The following is a 20,634-nucleotide window of genomic DNA, read 5'->3' as shown; positions in this document are numbered from 1 at the left end:
CACTCCTGACTTGTGCCTTGCAGATAGTGGATAGGCTTTCGGGAGTCAGGAGGTGAGTTACTCACCGCAGTATTCCTAGCCTCTGACCTGCTCTTGTACCCACTGTGTTACTGTGTTTATGTGGTGAGTCCAGTTGAGTTTCTGGTCAATGGTAACCCCAAGGATGTTGACAGTGGGGGATTCAGTGATGGTTACACCATTAAATGTCAAGGGGCGGTGGTTAGAGTGTCTCTTATTGGTGATGGTCATTGCCTGGCATTTGTGTGGCGTGAATTTCCTTCCCTAAAGGACATTAGTGAACCAGATGGGTTTTTCTGACAATCGGCAATGGTGTCAGTCAATTCTTAATTCCAGATATTTTTATTGAACTCAAATTTCATCATGCTGGATTGGGATTCGAACCCGGGTCTCCAGAACCTTAGTTGAGTTTTCTGGATTAATAGTCTAGCAATAATGCCTCCCCAGTCTTATCAACTCAGATTAAGTCACAGCAGCAATTTTATGTAGGAACGTGGCTAAGATCTCAGGTTAGTATTTCCTAAGTCTCAACACGACTATGTTCAGCCCAAATGCTTATCAGCCAGCAGACAAGCCATGGTGTTTAAATTAAACTTACCATCTCGGTGTCTTGTGATTGCGTGCCGTCTAACGTTCCCTCTGGGCATGGACTTGCTCCCACACATGTTCCATGTCTTAAGATGGGTTTCCAGAGCCGAGATTCTACAACAGATGAAACCTTCTCCACAGGTAACTCAACAGCAGGGAGTAGTCCTTTACAGAGAAAAAGATGCAAATTTCTCAGCAACATTGAGTATATAATTACTATGTGAAATGATTCAATTACCAAAAGAATGTAAATAGAGAAAGATATTTCATTTATATAATGTCTTTCATGAACTCAATATACCCCTAAGCTCTTTAAAGCCAACAAAGTGTTTTTGCAGAGCAGTCACTGCTGTAATGTGGAGATAAATATTGGCTGTGACTCCATGGCAAGCTCCCTCTTTGTAATAATTCATGGAGGCAGAAGTCCCTTCATCAAAATCCCTTTATTTACAATTCCAACTGCTCTGTATCAGAGTGCTATCAGTCAACAGTCCACCTTCGGGAGAGCCAGAGTAACTGACACTCCCGGTTAAATACAAAGGAAAATCTTCTTAATTGACCCATCAATTGGTCCCTTAATCAGGGAGTTCATATTCCAATAGGCCAACCTCAATGGCCTGATTAAAGTCATTCCACTCTTCTCCTTTCAATAATGCAGTGGGATCTTTTATGTCCACCTTAGGGGATAGATGGTTTTTCGCTTCATCTAAAAGTCGTACTGTGCTAGAACGCCAGCCCATTACGAGATGTTCAAATCTCTGGAGTGGGGCTTGAACCCATTGTCTTCTGACTTGGAAGCAACAGTGCTCCCCGCTCGGAAGGCCAAGATCTGTACAGCTATCTGCATCAAACTTAGAAGTTAATCAAAAAGATTACTAAAGGATTGCTATATATAATTCAGACTGGTTGAATAGATGAAGTCAAGCATTCCATTTTCTCTGTTATACCTTCCAAAACAAAATTTATTTTCTTCTAATCCTTGTTTTCCCACTGAAAGGTCCCCAGTATTTTGAGCCTAAACTGGAAAGGCAAAAAGGCCCAAACATCAGCAGGCTCACTCCACCGGCAGACGCACAGTAAACTGGTTGCCAGTGACTCTGCTCCTGATCCTGCCAGAGTCTCGGGGATCGGAGGAGGCCATCTCATTTCAATCACAGTGGCGGCTATCTGAGGCACTGTGAGAACAACACTGGCATTCACTGGAGGAGGTGTTGAGTTGAAGGTAATGGTGTACTGGTTAGCTGACCTTTTCTCCTGCTGTCACCATCGATCATTTGACTGCTCCCACAGGCCTTCATTATAAAGGAGCCGACTCTAGCCAGGGCCCAGTTTTCAAGCCAAGAATGCCAGGTGTACACCACTTATACTGACCAATCTGCCAGGTCATCCCAGCACCAAGGTTCCTGGGAGTGTGGAAGAACAGGGTCAAAGAAATTTCCAGGGTAGAAATGCACTCCCTGTGCTCTACTCTCACCAGACACTAGAGATTACAGGGCGGCACGGTAGCACAGTGGTTAGCACTGCTGCTTCACAGCTCCAGGGTCCCAGGTTCGATTCCCGGCTCGGGTCACCGTCTGTGTGGAGTTTGCACATTCTCCTCGTGTCTGCGTGGGTTTCCTCCGGGTGCTCCGGTTTCCTCCCACAGTCCAAAGATGTGCGGGTTAGGTTGATTGGCCAGGTTAAAAATTGCCCCTTAGAGTCCTGGGATGCGTAGGTTAGAGGGATTAGCGGGTAAATATGTGGGGGTAGGGCATGGGTGGGATTGTGGTCGGTGCAGACTCGATGGGCCGAATGGCCTCCTTCTGCACTGTAGGGTTTCTATGTTTCTAAATCCTATCCCATTTCCCTTCCCTCCATTCTATGCCACTCATGGCTCACCAGCATCCAAGGACATCACTTGACTGCATATTATCAGGGTCTCTGAGAGAATTAGATTTTTCCACATGTTCCACTCTCCCATTAGCAGAGAGGAGACGTCCTTCTGTCAGAGACATTCTCCCAGCTTCCGTTTCGCCTCCACCCACACCGTCACCTCCTCACCACCCCTCCAGCCCTAATTCCTGAAAGGTTTTTCATCAAAACTCACCTGCTGTGGAAGAACTTAAAAGATTAATTACCAGTTAACACTGACTGGGGAGGAAATTCACTTTATAAAATATGGAAATAACTAGTTATTTTACAAATAAGCATTTGTTTTTTTTTGCAAAGTACAAAAAGCACGAGGATGTTCACAGGAATTCACTTTTTTATTAGTGTGCCCTTGCTGAATCTGCTACTCACATTACACATGTTACAACAATCTTTAAACATCTTAAGAAACGAGCAAGCAACTTAATTGTGTAATTGTCAGAAAATTGGTTTGTCCAGTTATGCAGGTCACGGCTGTATTAGAAAACAGTTAAACACCAGTACGGCAGGCCTGCATTACGGGGCAGGACTTGCAAACCCACTGGAATTTTGCAAGGGCATTTTTAGTGGGGGAAGAGTACAAACATTGGGTTATATCACAGAGACAGTAAAATCTGAAAAGACCAGCAAAGCCTGGGTGAAAGTACGGCGGGAGAGAAGTATAGTATCACCCAGCCAAAAGAGCACGAAGATGATGCATGATAGCAGCCAGGAAAGGCAGTCACCCACTGCAAAAGAAGTCATTGTACACAAAAAAGGGGAGCTTTCACCCAGAGAAATGTTCACAAGGAGTTAGATAAGGCAACAGAAGGCAGAAAAAGTAGAACGATGAGACACAGTGGGTAAGACACTGGTGTTTCACTTCTGAAACCAGAGAGCAAATCGAGCAAGCACCAACACTTCCATCTGTCTGCAAGGGTCCAGTGTAGGCTAAACCTTTTGCAAGTTGTTGTGCCTTTGTTTAAAAAGGGCTGCAGGGAAAAGCCTGGGAACTACAGGCCAGTGAGCCTCACATCTGCGGTGGATAAATTGTTGGAAGGTATTTTGAGAGACAGGATCTACAGGCATTTAGAGATGCAAGGACTGATTAGGGACAGTCAGCATGGCTTTGTGAGTGGAAAATCATGTCTCTCAAATTTGATTGAGTTTTTTGAAGGGGTAACCAAGAAGGTAGATGAGGGCAGTGCAGTTGATGTTGTCTACATGGACTTTAGCAAGGCCTTTGACAAGGTACCGCATGGCAGGTTGTTGCACAAGGTTAAATCTCACGGGATCCAGGGCAAGGTATCTAAATGGATAAAAAATTAGCTTCTGGAGGGTGGTTGTAGAGAATTGATTTTCAAACTGGAGGCCTGTGGCCAGCGGTGTGCCTCAGGGATTAGTGCTGGGTCCACTGTTATTTGTCATTTATATTCATGATTTGGATGAGAATATAGGAGGCATGGTTAGTAAGTTTGCAGATGATACTAAGGTTGGTGGCATAGTGGACAGTGAAGAAAGTTATCTCCAATTGCAACAGGATCTTGATCAATTGGGCCAGTGGGCTGACGAATGGCAGATGGAGTTTAATTTAGACAAATGCGAGGTGATGCATTTTGGTAGACTGAACCAGGGCAGGACTTACTCAGTTAATGGTAGGGTGTTGGGGAGAGTTAGAGAACAAAGAGATCTAGGGGTACATTTTCATAGCTCCTTGAAAGTGGAGTCACAGGTGGACAGAGTGGTGAAGAAGGCATTTGGCATGCTTGGTTTCATTGGTCAGAACATTGAATACAGGAGTTGGAATGTCTTGTTGAAGTTGTACAAGACATTGGTATGGCCACACTTGGAATACTGTGTGCAGTTCTGGTCACCCTATTATAGAAAGGATATTATTAAACTAGAAAGAGTGCAGAAAAGATTTACTAGGATGCTACCGGGACTTGATGGTTTGAGTTATAAGGAAAGGCTGGATAGACTAGGACTTTTTCCTCTGGAGCGTAGGAGGCTGAGGGGTGATCTTATAGAGGTCTATAAAATAATGAGGGGCACAGATGAGCTAGATAATCAATATCTTTTCCCAAAGGTAGGGGAGTCTAAAACTAGAGGGCATAGGTTTAAGGTGAGAGGGGAGAGATACAAAAGTGTCCAGAGGGGTAATTTTTTCACACAGAGGGTGGTGAGGGTCTAAAACAAGCTGCCAGAAGTAGTAGTAGAGGCGGGTACAATTTTGTCTTTTAAAAAGCATTTAGATAGTTACATGGGTACGATTGGTATAGAGGGATATTGTCCAAATCCGGGCAATTGGGATTAGCTTAGGGGTTTTAAAAAAAAAAGGATGGCATGGACAAGTTGGGCCGAAGGACCTGTTTCCATGCTGTAAACCTTTATGACTCAAAGTTTTCTTCTGTCATGTACCCAAGTGACCATTAACTATGTAATATTAACTATAGGCACTCTCTTTCAACCGCTTAAAATAGAAAAGAAGAATCTTACCGCAGGCTGAATTTAGAGACAGAGCCCGGGAGGCAAGGCAACCCATTAGTCGCGACACAAGAAGCTGTAGATCTGCCACCCAAGGTACCCGCACATCTGGAAGTCCATATGCTTTGACCATGAACTTGTATCCCCACTCATTATTACAGTTGTCAGAGTGGAAGAGAAACTGCAGCCTTGGACCGGATTTAAACGTCACTGACTGCAAAAAAAGAGGCAAGCAAGAATCTTACACACAACCAGAGCTAATCATTATTTCAGTCATATCCATCACCAAGGTCCTGTTTTCACTGCAGAGAGCAGATTGATACTTGGGAACAGGTAGGATTTTTAGATGAAACATTTTCTCTTAACAAAATTTCCAAATAATGCACAGACCTCAATTACAGCCATGAAAAAAAATCACTGAAATGAAACAGCCATTATTATTTTTTAAAAGCAGAAACACCTAATGACAAAATTCCAGCCGTGATCTGGAAATCATCTCAACAGAATGTGGATTCTTTGTTTGAACAACCTTGAATTCAGACTACTTTCCCTGGGCATCAGTAGTATGTTTCCTTATTAACAGTTCTGTCCTATACCAACTCTGATGCTCAAAACAAGCTTTTGCACTGCTCCTCAAAGCTCCAGATCACCCATCAGAAACTTTGAGATTTCCAGATAAAAGTTTCAATTGAGCATTTTTCCGAGCAAAGGTTGTGAAATGGTGCACTGCAAGAACCCAACTAGACCTAAGGGAGATTAGGAATTACAAATAGTTTAAGAGTAGTGTCACATATAGAAGTAATGCTCCCAAGCCCATTAGCAATGTACGCTATAGCACCAAGGACACCAGGATATTAAACTCCAATTTCCCTCATCTGCAAACATTAATGGGCAAGAGCAATCTCAGAACCATTTATATTCTTAGTTGCATGAGACAACGTAAGTCGCTGAATTGTGCTGGGTAAATATTTGGACTCCATTGAATTATGATGTGTGCCTGAATCACAAGACTGTTGGATGTCACTTTGATTCAGTAATGGGCTGGAAGAGAATGTGTCCCAGTTGTGTCTCAAACAGAATAAATGGCAAGTATGGATTACAGACATTTCAGGCTGATGTGGCTCTCATGGATTAACTGGAACAGTCGATAATTACTTGTCCTTGTAAAGCACCTTTAATGTACGAAACAGAATGTCAGTGAAAACCTCAGGGCCATTGCATACTCTATGTGCCAAGGGACTGTTACCAAGTTAATAAGACAGGTTTTGCATCTCATCCAACTCCTGGTCCCTCCAATAATAAAGAAACTATCCCAATACGACCCAAACCCTCATCCTAAACTACATGCTTTAAGACCTGGTGAAAGTCCAAGATTTCAAGAGGCAGAGTCCAGAGGCAAGTATGCAGATATACAATAGAGTCATTGAGAAGCAAAACCTGTGCCAAATAGCTTACCGTTGGCCATTTCTCTGTTCCAACCTTCCCATCATAGCGCACTTTCACTCCTCTAGAGTCTGTAAATTCCAAGTAATCGTACCTTCAAGAAAATAATTTCCAAGTAAATATTTAGAAACTGGAAGGTCTTCAAGTCACTTTGTACAGAGGGTGTTGATATACCAAGAATTCTACTTATAATTCACACCACTCAACTGAATAAACGTCTGGACTAAAACTCTGATTTGGATTATAACAATTATACAAGGAGATACAATAAGGATAGAAGTAGCATATCATTGCCCTTGAGAAGTCGGAGGGAAATGATCACAATAACTCTAGAATCAGGAAAGATCTAATGAAATGTTAAGGATGTTCTCTCTGGCAACTCAGGCTTTCAAGATTACAAATGATAATCTAGGCAAGAGTCATTTGGGCAGAATAATCATTATACCAGAGACAGAAAAAGGGATACAATTGGATTGAAAAGGAAACTAAATTTCTGGAGAGATTCACTTTGGAAGGAAGAACAGGGAGAAGCAATATGAAGGGTACAATTCTAAAGGGGGTGCAGGTGCAGAGGGATCTGGGGGCATTTGTGTATAAGTCATTGAAGCTGACAGGATAGGTGGAGAAAGTGTTGAATAAGTAGAGGCACAGAGTATAAAAGCAAGGTAGCTGCGATAAACCTGCATTTAAACACTGGTTCGCCCTCAAATGGAGCAGTTCTGAACACAACATTTTAGGAAAGATGTGAGAGTGGGGAAGAAAAGATTCATGAAATTGGTTCCAGGGACGAGGGACTTCAGTTACGTGGATAGATTGGAGAAGCTGGGGCTACTCTGGGCAAGACATTGGCACAGTGGTTAGCACCTCTGCCTCACAGCACCAGGGACCTGGGTTCAATTCCAGCCTTGGGTGACTGGCTGTGTGAACTTTACACGTTCTCCCTGTGTCTGCATAGGTTTCCTCCGGGTGCTCCAGTTTTCTCCCACTATCCAAAGATGTGCAGATTAGATTGATTGCCATGCTAAATTGCCCCTTAGTGTCCCAAGATGTGTAGGTTAGGGGGATTAGTGGGGTAAATACGTGGAATTACAGGGATAGGGCCTGGGTAAGATGTTCTGTTGGAGGGCCTCCTTCTGCACTGTAGGGATTCTAGGTCTGGAATAAATAGGGAGAAATCGTTCCCACTGGCAGAAAGACTGAGAACCAGAAGGTACAGATTTAAAACGATTGGCAACAGCGACATAAGGAAGAATGTCTTTAATGCAGCGACTGCTTAGGATCAGGAGTGCACTGCCTGACAGAGTGTGGTGGAAGCTTTCAAAGAGAATTGGACAATTATCTGGAGATAGAAAATTACAGCGAAAATGCAGAGGAATGGGATAGAGAGCAACATGGGCATGAAGGGCTGAAGGGCCTCCTTCTGTGCTGCAAACATTCTACGATTCTATAAAAGAAATTGAATGGCAAATGAGAAGGAAGAAAGCAGAGTGGAATTGAGACCAAAAAGGATTCAGTCCTTTTTTGTTCCCCTTCTTTAAACCTCTTGGTTCTATGGCAACCATTACTTGTTGCATATTTTGTGTATTAATGTGGTACACCCACAAGATGTTACTATCCCAGGTGGAAATGGGCAGATAATATCAAACAAGGGCAAAAATCATAGTAACTGCAGAATACCTAATAGTTACAGGGACGTTAAAGCTGAGTAAGAACACGTCAAAACCGACCAATGGTTATAGCCCTCGTCAATTGACAGTGCTGAAGCTATTGGTTCCATAAAAATACTTCACTTTATTACTATATAACATGGACCGATATAACATGCATTAAAATTAAATATAATTAACAATATTAAACACACTATAAAATTGTAAGATCTGTTTAAACATATTATAATCAGTGAATTCAATGATCTATAAAAATTTGCAGAATTTTGTAGTTTGGATAGAGTGGTTCGACAAAATTTTTCTTTGAAACTCTTGGTATCATCTCGAGGAGCTTCAGTAATGTATTATTATGTTCCAGCCATTTTTCTTGTGCTCCCATAATAAAAACAAAAAATCTTAGTTCTACCATGCGTGATCTCTACGTTTTAATCCTTCAAATATTCATACTACTTTACTTTTTCATTCTATGCTTTCAAAAAGGAATCCTCATTATCTACGTACCTTATAGTTACAATAACTACTGCTACCTCATCATCATCATTACATATCGCAATATCTGGCTTAAAGGGTTGATTATTTTCACTTTTGACATAGGGTTCAATGCAAACTGTACAGCCATGCTTCAAGACATAATCTTTCAACATATTTAAAATTTTGTTGTGTCTAAAAATTCTTGCATTTTTGACAAACCGACAATATCCAATTCTGTGGGAGATGGTTTAATTTACCAGATTATACCACCGACATTTGGAATAAAAACAGTTCTACCAAGTGATAAAAGGTATTGAGTTGAAATAGCATTACTTCTGATTAAAAGACCAAAGATAAAACTGGACTCTAAAACAATTACATGCAGCCAGTCATTGGAAACTGGGCCATTACCAAAATAGGAAATTCCAATGCCTTGATATTTAAGATTAATCAACTTTTTACATTCCAATTGCTGCCAATTCAGTTCTAGATCCTCTGGGTTCCCTGTATTGACAACCATATTTTGAGGATTCTGGGCAATTATTTCCCTAATAATACCCAGCTCCAACTGCTGCCTGGATTTATTCTCAATGGCAGGATCTTGAGCCCGCACTCTTCGTGCGCAAGATCCCCTCCAGAGGCACAAAGGTCAGTATAGCCCTGGCAACATCCCCTGGTTAAAGTCCAACAGGTTTATTTGGTAGCAAACGCCACTAGCTTTCGGAGCGCTGCTCCTTCGTCAGGTGAGTGGGAGATCTGCTCATAAACAGCAAACAGGGCATATAAAGACACAAACTCAATTTACAGAATAATGAATAATGATTGGAATGCGAGTCTTTACAGCTAATCAAGTCTTAAAGGTACAGATATTGTCTGTACCTTTAAGACTTGATTAGCTGTAAAGACTCGCATTCCAATCATTATTCATTATTCTGTAAATTGAGTTTGTGTCTTTATATGCCCTGTTTGCTGTTTATGAGCAGATCTTCCACTCACCTGACGAAGGAGCAGCGCTCCGAAAGCTAGTGGCTTTTGCTACCAAAGAAACCTGTTGGACTTTAACCTGGTGTTGTTAGACTCCTTACTGTGTTTACCCCAGTCCAACGCCAGCATCTCCACATCATAACATCCCCTGGCACAGGTTGGTCCTGCCACAATGGCACTGGCAGTGCCAGAGGCAGGCCCTAGGATTCCCGTGATGGGAAAATTCCACCCAAAGACTCTGCAAAGGGATATAGATCGGTTAAGCGAGTGGGTATAGATTTGGCAGATTGAATACAATGTGGGAAACTGAAAGATGGCCCACTTTGGCAGGAAGGACTGTACAGTGTGCAGTTTTGGTCTCCTTACTTAAGGATGCTATAATTGCATTGGAAACAGAAGGAATTTCTTTGAGGGCCTTTAGTCTTTGGAATTCTCTTCCCCAGAGAACAAGTGAGGCTGAGTTACTGAATGGTTTCAAGGCTGAGTTGGACAGATTCTTGATCAACTCGAGTATCTAGGGTTATGGGGTCAGGTAGGAAAGTGAAGTTAAGGCCATATTTGTGGTGGGGTAGGTACAGGCACTGAGGGGGGGATGTGAATGCCAATGATGATTGTGGGGGGAATGGGATGCTGGCAATGGATATGGGGGGAGTGGGAGATGGGGATTCCAGCTATGAGCCTAGGGCTGCGGAGAGTGAGCTTTTTGTTCCAATCTGGGCACTTTTTAAAAATGGCACCTCAATCTCAGTGCAGCCGGTCTTACCAGTGCTAAGAGTCCCTGCCTCACCAGAGTAATGGCATAAAACACACCCACTCTACGTTCTCCAGACTAAGAGGCTCAAAATCTGGAGAAAAAAATAGTCAGTGGAGTTGTAGAGCTTCACACCCATTTTCATGGCAAAACTGACACCCTCTGTCAAATTCTGATAAGATCGCCCCCATCATCTATTTCATTGAATGGAAAGGAGCAGGAAATCACTATCTTCATTTATTCTAAGGAACACTCCCATGGCAATTGGAATTTGAGATTCCAATTTTGGCAAACCCAAACCTCCATCCATTCCTCCCACAGTCTGAAAGACGTGCTGGTTAGGTGGATTGGCCATGCTAAATTCTCCCTCAGTGTACCCGAACAGGTGCCGGAGTGTGGCAACTAGGGGGGATTTTCACAGTAACTTCATTGCAGTGTTAATGTAAGCCTACTTGTGACACTAATAAATAAACAATATTCCTTGAATATAACAATCCATTGGATATCTCACTTGGGAGACGAGGATATTTTTAATTGCTGATCATATTGTCGAAGGCTATCATTCATTGCTACATTTGTTACACTAATTATTTTCTTTCTCCCTCCCCCACCGACTAAAATTAAATAATTCCTCAGAATATCACCGGTAGAATCTCCATGGAGACTGTTGCTTGAAATTGGACTATACCTTTTCTCTGTTTCACTTTTTTCATCAAACTCCACTTCGAAGAATGTAGCACCCGGACAAACAAAGACTGTTGTTTCATGACTGTTGTTTTCATAGTTGTGTGTCGACTCCATGCTCCACATCCTGAGAAACACTGGCTCCTCGGATTTCTCCAAGCTCTCACCATCAAGCTGTTGGTCAGAATTGAAACAAGGGCTCGTCACTATTCCATTAAACATCTTCATGTGGTGCAAGTAGAAAGGTTAAAATGTGGATACATACTGGAAAGTTTCAAAACCATATTGGATATACAATCTATATTAATGACTTGGATAAAGAGACCAACTGAATTGTGGCCAAATTTGCTGACGAGATAGCTGTGTAGGAAAGCAACTTGTAAGGAGGATACAAAGGGCAGGAGTTTCTGGCCACGCTCGCCCCAAGGTCAGAAAATCCCACCCATGGTCAACAGACCTTTGCATGGTCCGTGGCCTGCCTGCTATGATTCCCGTGATGGGCGGGATGGGAAAATTCCACCCAAAGAGTCTGCAAAGGGATATAGATTGGTTAAGTGAGTGGGCATAAATTTGGCAGATTGAATACAACGTGAGAAACTGAAAGATTGTCCACTTTGGCAGTAAGGACTGTCCAGAAAGATCGCACTTGGAATACTTGGTCTCCTTGTTTAAAGATGGATATACTTACATTGGAAACAGAAGAAATCTCTTCTCTGAGGGCCTTTAGTCTTGGGAATGCTCTTTGCCAGAAAACAAGTGAGGCTGAGTTACTGAATGGTTTCAAGGCTGAGTTGGACAGATTCTTGATCTACTCGAGCATCTAGGGTTACGGGGCCAGGTAGGAAAGTGGAGTTAAGGCCATAATCACATCAGTAATGATATTACTAAATTGTGGAGCAGGCTTGATGGGCTGAATGGCTTATACCTGCTCCTATTTCATATGATCTTATGAACACATCTTCTGGGCTATTACCAGCAAAACTGCATGAACAAAGAGTGCAGATCTCAGGCACAGGCTGCGCTACCTTGATAAAATCGTCACCAGTTTCATGACAGAGGATCTTCAATGTTTTAGCCAGGGGAGCGAAGGCTTGTAGCAGGGAACAGTGAGGGATGTCCAAACTGGAAAGCTCCAAAAGAAAGATTACCTACAACAAAATATTGACGAAACATTATTGAATGGTTATGTATAAGCAAGCTAAATTTATTAGCAGGAATAGAACAGGTTCAAAAACACATAAGCCATAGAATCATTGTATTTGGTGGAATAGCAAATTAAAGAAAATGTCAAAAGTAATGGAATGCTACATCTTGAATTGTTATAGCTCATTGAATCTTGGGATCATACCAGATGACCAGAAAATATAGCTTTCATTATGCTGACAAGGGCTGGCCTGCCAGCTTAAGATCACAGTGATATTGTTCTGATTACAGTAGAATCTATTATAAAGGTAGCTGTTCAAAATAACATAGGTTTGGTTATTCCCAATAACATTTATTGGAATTGTCCAATAAGAGTATGAATAGGACGGCTAGTCAGACAACTAGACTGGAAGACACATTAGATAAGCCGCCTTTAGAGACAAGTAAAATCTCTCAACACTGAGCTACTGGATAGGGGGAAATAGAAACAATATTTCATACTGAAATATGTCAGGCAATACATTCATTGATTTTAAATGTAAATAAATTACTTAATATAAACCTCGAACAATATCAGGGTCTAGGTGCTATAGTTCTTTAAACACATCAGCTGTTCCAAAAGCATAATATTGTGGCGTATGATTTCTATGTCAAAGTAACCGCTACCAACATTCTTGAAGAATTATGGTGAGCACATGTGGAGTATTTATTGATCACTCTACTCAAGAATAGAGTGCAGCTGTTAAAACCCACTGGATTTTAGGTTACTGAATTTATTACATTGAATCACACAATTATAGAACTGTTACAGCACAGGAGGAGGCCATTTGGCTCTCTGAAGGAGCAATTCACCAACTTTTTTTCCTTTTGCTCTGTAAATCCTTCCTTTACAGATAATGATCCAATTCTCTTTAGAAAGCCTTCATTGACGTTGCCTCTTTCGCACCCTGGCATCACATTCCAGATCCTAACCACTCACTGGGAAAATGATTTTCATGTTGCCATTACTTCTCTTATCAATTACCATAAATTTGTGCCCTCTTGTTAGTTTCCCCCATCTACTCTGTCCTGATCCCTCCCACGATTTTGAATACCTCTATCAAATCTCTTCCCTTCTCCAAGGAGAACAGTCCCAACTTCTCCAATCTATCTCTGTAATTGACGTTACTCATACTTGGAATCATTCTCTGAATTTTCTGCATTTTCTCTAAAGCCTTCATATTGCAATCACGGTGATATTAATCACAAGTAAAATCTCAACACTGAGCTACTGGGTAGGGGGAAATAGAAACAATATTTCATTAGTTCATCTGCTGCTGAAACTTTAATCGATGTATTCATGACCTCAAAGCGCGACAATTCCAAATGCTCTCCTGGCTGGCTACCCAACTTCCATCCTCCATTCATAGCATTGCTGCCTGTATCCTAATTTACACCAAGTTCTGTTCAGTCATTACCTCTGACGTATACTCTTCCCAAGCCTGGCAGCACCTCAACTTTAAAATTCTCATCCTTGTTTTAAAATCCCTCCATATGCCTACTCCAGCCCTGGAAAACTGATATCTCTGCATTCCTGCAATTCTGCCCTCTTGTGCATCCCTGATTTCCTTTTCCATTTGTGATCCTATCTTCAGATGCCTCGGCCCCAAGCTCTGAAATTCCCTCCCACGTTTCTACCTTTGACCCTTCCTTTAAAATGCTCCTTAAAGTCTATGTCTCAGACTAAGCTTTTAGTCTCTTACCCCAACACCTGAAGTGGGTCTATGTCAAATATTGTTTTATAACGCGCATGTGAAGCAGCTTGGGACATTTTGCAATGTTAAAAGTGTTATATAAATGCAAGTTTTTCTGTTTCTGAGACCGTTGTAAGCAATTCCTCAAAAATAATATGGTTCAAAGGCATTTAATGGCTTTCAAGGAAATTAAGCATAGTGATTATTAATAATTGCATGAATAGTTAATATTAAGAGGGAAAAACTGTTAATTGTTAAGAAGCAACTATAATATTTAAAATAACTAAGAGAATGTTAGTGTGAATATGAGGATGTATTTCAATAGATCCAGGATAGAGGAGTGTGTGTGTGCTCAGAGCTTCCAGTATTTCACAAAAATGGATTTGGATATGGTTTGTGTTAAGATGTCACCTTTAAGTTAACTCAGTCTCACAACAGTGGATTGTATAATTTACACAAGCACAGCACAAGAGGTAAAGAGGTGATTGGTATGTTCATGAGATAATACAAAAGTCAATTAGCGGCCATTAAAAAAAATGAAATGGGTATCATTATCTCATCTCAGCAAATACTTTCATCTTTTGTGGTTGAAATCCATTTCTCTCTTTACCTTAGCTTGAAGCACATTTCAAACTTGTGGTGGGGGCTGGAGTAGGAGCATACAGTAGCAACTCCAATGGACAATCCCCAGGTAAGAGAGAGATCAGGAATCAAACCTCTAACTGTATGTGGGACAGAGAACAGGGGGGAAAAAAGGGTTCAAAAGTTGGATGTCAGTTGGTGAGATCTGAGGACGGGTTTGTTAAAGGCCAAGAAGATTACGACAAGAACAATGTTGACTCCACCTAGAACATGTCTAGATCTAATTCAACACTGAAGCTGAACACAAGATAGGGTGATAACAGCATCAACATCTATCCTATTTACAGAGGGCAAAAGTTATCAAACTACCATGTCCAGGAGCCACTTACTTCGGGAAAATGACCCTCTGGATCATATAAGGTCCTACCCCACCCATTTTCACTCACCACTGCAAAAAAACTCATCGTAATTAATGGGAACTTATGGAATATATAAATATTTAACTGCATAAATATTTTGCCACATTTTGCGCTTAAATGTAATAAATTTACGTTCATTAAGTATCGTAACTAAATTAGTATTTCATTCCAGAAACAAAAGTGTAAACATTATCATATTATAAACATAAGATAATAAGTTTGTTTGAAACATTCTAATATGTTATAAAATCATCACAACAATCTTCTGAGAAAATAATAATCATCTTACATATAGATTAATCATGAAATCAATGGGAACGTAAATCTTGCTTATAAAACTACATTGTCGTTGCTTGTGCTTATGGAGACTCATGCCGTGTACACAGGGGACAGTCTGGTTGTGTGACGTCATGCATGTCATAGGGAGGAAGGTTCTGCTCTGTTCTTTCTTATAGCCTTAGCTGTGGCATCACACATCAATGACCTGCATATTGGACCAGCCCGTGATCATCCAGAGGAACGTGGCAGATCGCCACCATTGATCACACATTGTGAGCCACTGACAAAGGGAAACCGAGGTTGAGTTGAAGTCCATGAGATTCACTATAACTGTTACCCTGAACTTAGGCCTTCTTTCAAAGTATCAATGAATCTGTGTACCAGTATGTGTGTGAAAGACCCAGCAACCAGTTCAAATAACAAGGAGTCCCAGCAGCACACCCAAAGGTCACACTTCCTCTATGCTATTACCATTCTATGATACTGTAATGTCAGCACAACTTGGCACTGGATGCTCTGGGTCAATTCTTGTTTATGTTAGCATTAATGTTTAATATTTATATAGACAAACAATGAAGTTGCTGGAGGTGGAAAAATGCACGGTACAGCAACTAAAAGGGGGAGGCAAAGGCCGAGTGGTTCGTCTATTAATTCAGAAACTCAAATAATGCTTTGGGGACTCGGGTTTGAATCCTGCCACAGCAGATGGAGGAATTTGATTTCAATTTTTAAAAATTTGAAATTTAGAATCTGCTGATGACCATGAAACAATTGTCGATTGTCTAAAAAACCTATCTGGTTCACTAATGTCCTTTAGGGAAAGAAATTTGCTGTCCTTACTCGGTCAGGCCTACATGTGACTCCAGAGCCACAGCAATGTGGTTGCCTTTCAACTGCCCTCAGGCAATTAGTGATGGGCAATAAACGCTGGCCAGCCAGCGATGCCCATGTCCCACAATTGAATAAAAAAAAAGGATGATCATAGATTCAAATCTTATAACAGGAGACAAAGCATTTGGTCCATCAGCCTGTGCCTGTTCTTTAAAAGGGGCGATTTAGTTAGCCCCATTCACCTGCTATATCCCGAGGGCTCTGCAACATTTGCTTTAACAGGATGCTGACATATCTAACCAAATTCTAAGTTGTACTCAAGGTCAAATTTGACTGCATCGTTCTAATAAATTGGGAGTGAGCTTATGTCTGTATAATAATTTTGATCAACTACAATATAAGTGTTAATGGCCCACTGCTAAACAAATTAACCTGTAAATCCATCCATTAGAAACAAACTGCAAATCCTGGAAATGGAAAAGAACAAAAAAAAGCTAGAAATATGAACCCATCTTTTGCACTTTAATGATTTATACTCCATTATTCACATAAATTGTACAGAAAAAAAACACAACATTTTCATGTAGTGTGAGAATATTTGTCTTTATTTGAAAGAAACGTTTCATTAATATGTGTACTTAGAGGAGCAAATATTATGTTTTAACTCACGTACCAGTTGTCTAGTTGCCATCGCAAGAAAAGAGTCATTCAGGTTTGACATGATCTTATTCTCACTGCATTTCACCATCAGGAAATCCAGTACATTGGATGCGCTGGAGATGTGACGTTTGACATCTGTTCAGTAATATAATGGCAAATAACAGAAATAAATGCAAATCAGTTCCAGCTTCCAGTCTAGGGCATTCTCTATATTACAGGTGAAAGTTTGTGCAGTCAAATCAACTCCACGAAGATCACGCAAACTTGGATAAAATCCTAACCTGTCCTATACAGAACACCCAGTTAATGTTATACTTCTCTTCAACATTAGTCTGAAATGTGACACAACCAATGGTTAAATGTCTTGTTGTTTATAATCACAGTGATGCTTATTAAATCGTTCTAAAGTATTGCATTATCACATCTCAGGCTTTTCTCCTTGTTGAAGTAACATTAAATAATAAAGTGGGTGTTTCCCACATTCCTAGCTAATTATTAAGTAGAATGATTTATTGATAATACTCATATTGAAGAGCTCTGGAGTACTCAACAGTCAACATAACTATTTACAAATAAACAGATTCTCTTCTCTCTCCCATTAAACAAAACTAGAAGTGAATCAACCAACCCAAACCAATTACGATGCAAATCCCAGGAGTCCAGGAGTCATAAATAATGCCAAAATCCATAGTACACAACAATTCTAGTGCATTTCATTGCTTTGTCCAATTAGAAAGAACTTGTGTTATAGAAGAAAGGAAAGCCTCATCCCAGCATCAGGGCACCACAAGGTACTTTAGACCAATTAATTCATTTCGAAGTTCAGGTCTCACAAGTGTTCGTGAAAGGAACGGCCAGTTGGCTTGTTCGACCACCGGAGGAAACTGCCACTCTTTTCAGGCAGTTCCGCAGAATAATTTGTCTCTGTCGGAATCGCCAAAAGAGCTCATCCAAAATTCAACACTTCAGGTCACCTATCTCTCCGCAGTAAAAGCCTAGGTTTTGTGCTCAAGTACTAGACTGGGACTTGATCCCACAACCTTCTCACATACTGGCAAGGGTGCTACCAACTGTGCCACTGTGAGGCTTTCATATAAAACATTTCACATTAATCAGAGTCCAAAATATATTCCAGTGGCCAATTAGTAACTCATTCAATCGACCAATAGTTTTTCAGATGAGACGTTAAAGTGAGCCCAGATTGATGAATATGGCAGTAGTTGACGATTTTAGTGACATTTATTGATCTGAAAATTTTATTCTACGTTTGGGGCCAAAGACAACTTTGGCACAACATCTGAAGCTAAGCATCAACTCTGGTACACTATAAACAGGAAATATGATCAGCAAGGTGGTTTTTTAAATGCTGCTCAAAGTACCTGTAGTGCACATAATTAGTTCATATTTAAAGGGGTAATCAAAGAACAAAGAACAATACAGCACAGGAACAGGCCCTTCGGCCCTCCAAGCCTGCGCCGCTCATGTGCCCAACTAGACCATTCGTTTGCATCCCTCTATTCCCAGTCTGTTCATGCGGCTATCTAGATAAGTCTTAAACGATCCCAGCGTGTCCGCCTCAATCACCTTGCTTGGCAGTGCATTCCAGGCCCCCACCACCCTGTGTAAAATACGTCCCTCTGACATCTGTGTTGAACCTTGCCCCCCTCACCTTGAACCCGTGACCCTTTGTGTTCGTCACCTCCGACCTGGGAAAAAGCTTCCCACTGTTCACCTTATCTATGCCCTTCATAATTTTATACACCTCTATTAGGTCGCCCCCTCATCCTCCGTCTTTCCAAGGAGAACAACCCCAGTTTACCCAATCTCTCCTCATAGCCAAGACCCTCCATACCAGGCAACATCCTGGTAAACCTTTTCTGTACTCTCTCCAAAGCCTCCACGTCCTTCTGGTAGTGTGGCGACCAGAACTGGACGTTCTATACAGCTGCAACATCATATGCTAACTTTTATATTCTATGCCCCGTCCAATAAAGGCAAGCATGCCATATGCCTTCTTCACCACCCTCTCCACCTGTGCTGCCACCTTTAAGGATTTGTGGACTTGTACACCCAGGTCCCTCTGTGTGTCTATACTCCTGATGGTTCTGCCATTTATTGTATAGCCCACCGCCCCCCCCCCCCTTACATTAGATCTACCGAAATGCATCACTTCGCATTTATCTGGATTAAATTCCATCTGCCATTTCTCCGCCCAATGTTCCAGCCTATCTATATCCTGCTGTATTCTCTGACAATGTTCATCACTATCCGCAACTCCAGCAATCTTTGTGTCGTCCGCAAACTTACTGATCACACCAGCTACATCTTCCTCCAAATCATTTATATATATCACAAACAGCAGAGGTCCCAGTACAGAGCCCTGCGGAACACCACTAGTCAGAGACCTCCAACCGGAAAAAGACCCCTCCACTGTTACCCTCTGTCTTCTATGGCTAAGCCAGTTCTCCACCCATCTAGCTAGCTCACCTTTTATCCTGTGAGATTTAACCTTTTGCACCAGCCTGCCATGAGGGACCTTGTCAAACGCTTTACTAAAATCCATATAGATGACATCCACGGCCCTTCCCTCGTCAATCGTTTTTGTCACCTCCTCAAAAAACTCAACCAAATTTGTGAGGCATGACCTCCCTTGTACAAAACCATGCTGTCTATCGCTAATGAGATTATTCAGTTTTAAATGTGTATATATCCTATCTCTAAGAATCTTCTCCAACAATTTCCCCATCACGGACGTCAAGCTCACCGGCCTATAATTACCCGGGTAATCACTTGGATATATGGGGACTTGGGTTCGAATCCCGCCACGGCAGATGACGGAATTTGAATTCAATTTAAAAAAACATCTGGAATTAAAAATCCTACTAATGACCATGAAACCATTGTCAATTGTCGGAATATCTCTTTCTATACATTTTTTAAAGCCATCTTCATTTCAATTTGGGCTTGAATGACTATCAAGCAGAAGTTAAGAGTGTAGAGGCCGTGATACATACAGTTAAGGAGGATTTCTCTTGCGTGCCGGAGAGACAAGACATCATTCCCCTTCAGCTGCAGGTAACACCAGGAAAGGAGATGTCCCTGCAACGCCCAGAGTAGATTGACGAGGACGGCCTCATTCTTCCCAAATAAGCTGTTCATGACCATCAACTCGCACTGAAAGCAAGGAACATAAAAACTTGTTAAGCCAAGCTGCTTCTATATCAGACAAAGGCTCAAGCCTGTAACACTGACTCATGCTGCAAGGGTTTTGCAGCAGCCAACAGCGCTGAAACTTGCTGGTGGCTAGGAGATATGGTAGAAATGGATAGTTTCCGTTTGCTGATCTGAGCAATTCCTGGCAGCTGGCTGTGCAAGACCCTGGAAGCAAGTACCAATTGCTTAGTGTTACATAAACAAGAAGATACAGAAATTTGATCACACAAAACTTTCAGAAACTTCATAAGTGAACTGTGTACAGTTAATCTATTTTGTGGCCCTCTGATTTCTGATAGGAGTTACAGGTCTAAACATTCACTAATCAATTTAAGAAGAACAGTCAAGTTTGAATGATATTAAATATAGACAGAGAGATCATGCACGATGCCTTCATGAAATTATTGACATTTTCACATGCTACAGCGACAAGTGCGATTGCATACCTGTGGTCGAAAGGTGTACAAAGAATTTAAAATGAATTGGGACGCACACACAATGTGTTTAGCTTCCTGAATACCACCCCAAATCCCATCAGCAAATCTTCTCACAATGGAGCTATGACAGAGGAAGAAACTTTTCACTTCATAGAGAAACTCAGGCGTTGAATTCTACCCAATAGAAAATCAGGCACAGAAGCAATACTCAGCTGGTTTGCAGAAGACACTGGGAAGACTCAGTAGGCCTGGTATCATCCATACAAAGAGAAACAGAGTCACCACTTTACCTTTGTGACATTTCACATTAAATGATGATCTGTATCAGTGTTGGTGGTGAAAGGTCACTGACATGAAAAT

General features: G+C 41.4%; 1 protein-coding gene across 6 annotated transcripts in view; it reads right to left on the bottom strand.

The window, feature by feature from the left end:
- zzef1 (zinc finger, ZZ-type with EF hand domain 1) overlaps positions 1-20,634 on the bottom strand; it is a 257,862-nt gene that overhangs the window by 136,557 nt on the left and 100,671 nt on the right. For all 6 annotated transcript variants that reach the window (XM_078225185.1, XM_078225186.1, XM_078225188.1 and 3 more), the window contains exons 19-25: positions 19,639-19,798; positions 16,638-16,759; positions 12,003-12,125; positions 10,982-11,151; positions 6,433-6,514; positions 4,990-5,191; positions 617-771 (exon numbers count right to left, since the gene is read on the bottom strand). In XM_078225185.1, coding sequence (XP_078081311.1) covers positions 617-771; positions 4,990-5,191; positions 6,433-6,514; positions 10,982-11,151; positions 12,003-12,125; positions 16,638-16,759; positions 19,639-19,798 — 1,014 coding nt within the window. The remainder of the gene's footprint in view (positions 1-616; positions 772-4,989; positions 5,192-6,432; positions 6,515-10,981; positions 11,152-12,002; positions 12,126-16,637; positions 16,760-19,638; positions 19,799-20,634) is intronic.

The sequence above is a fragment of the Mustelus asterias genome, chromosome 12, assembly GCF_964213995.1.
Source record: "Mustelus asterias chromosome 12, sMusAst1.hap1.1, whole genome shotgun sequence".
In the NCBI taxonomy this organism is placed as follows: domain Eukaryota; kingdom Metazoa; phylum Chordata; class Chondrichthyes; order Carcharhiniformes; family Triakidae; genus Mustelus; species Mustelus asterias.
The sequence above is the reverse complement of the archived record's forward strand: the minus strand, read 5'-3'. Positions and strand labels throughout refer to the sequence as shown.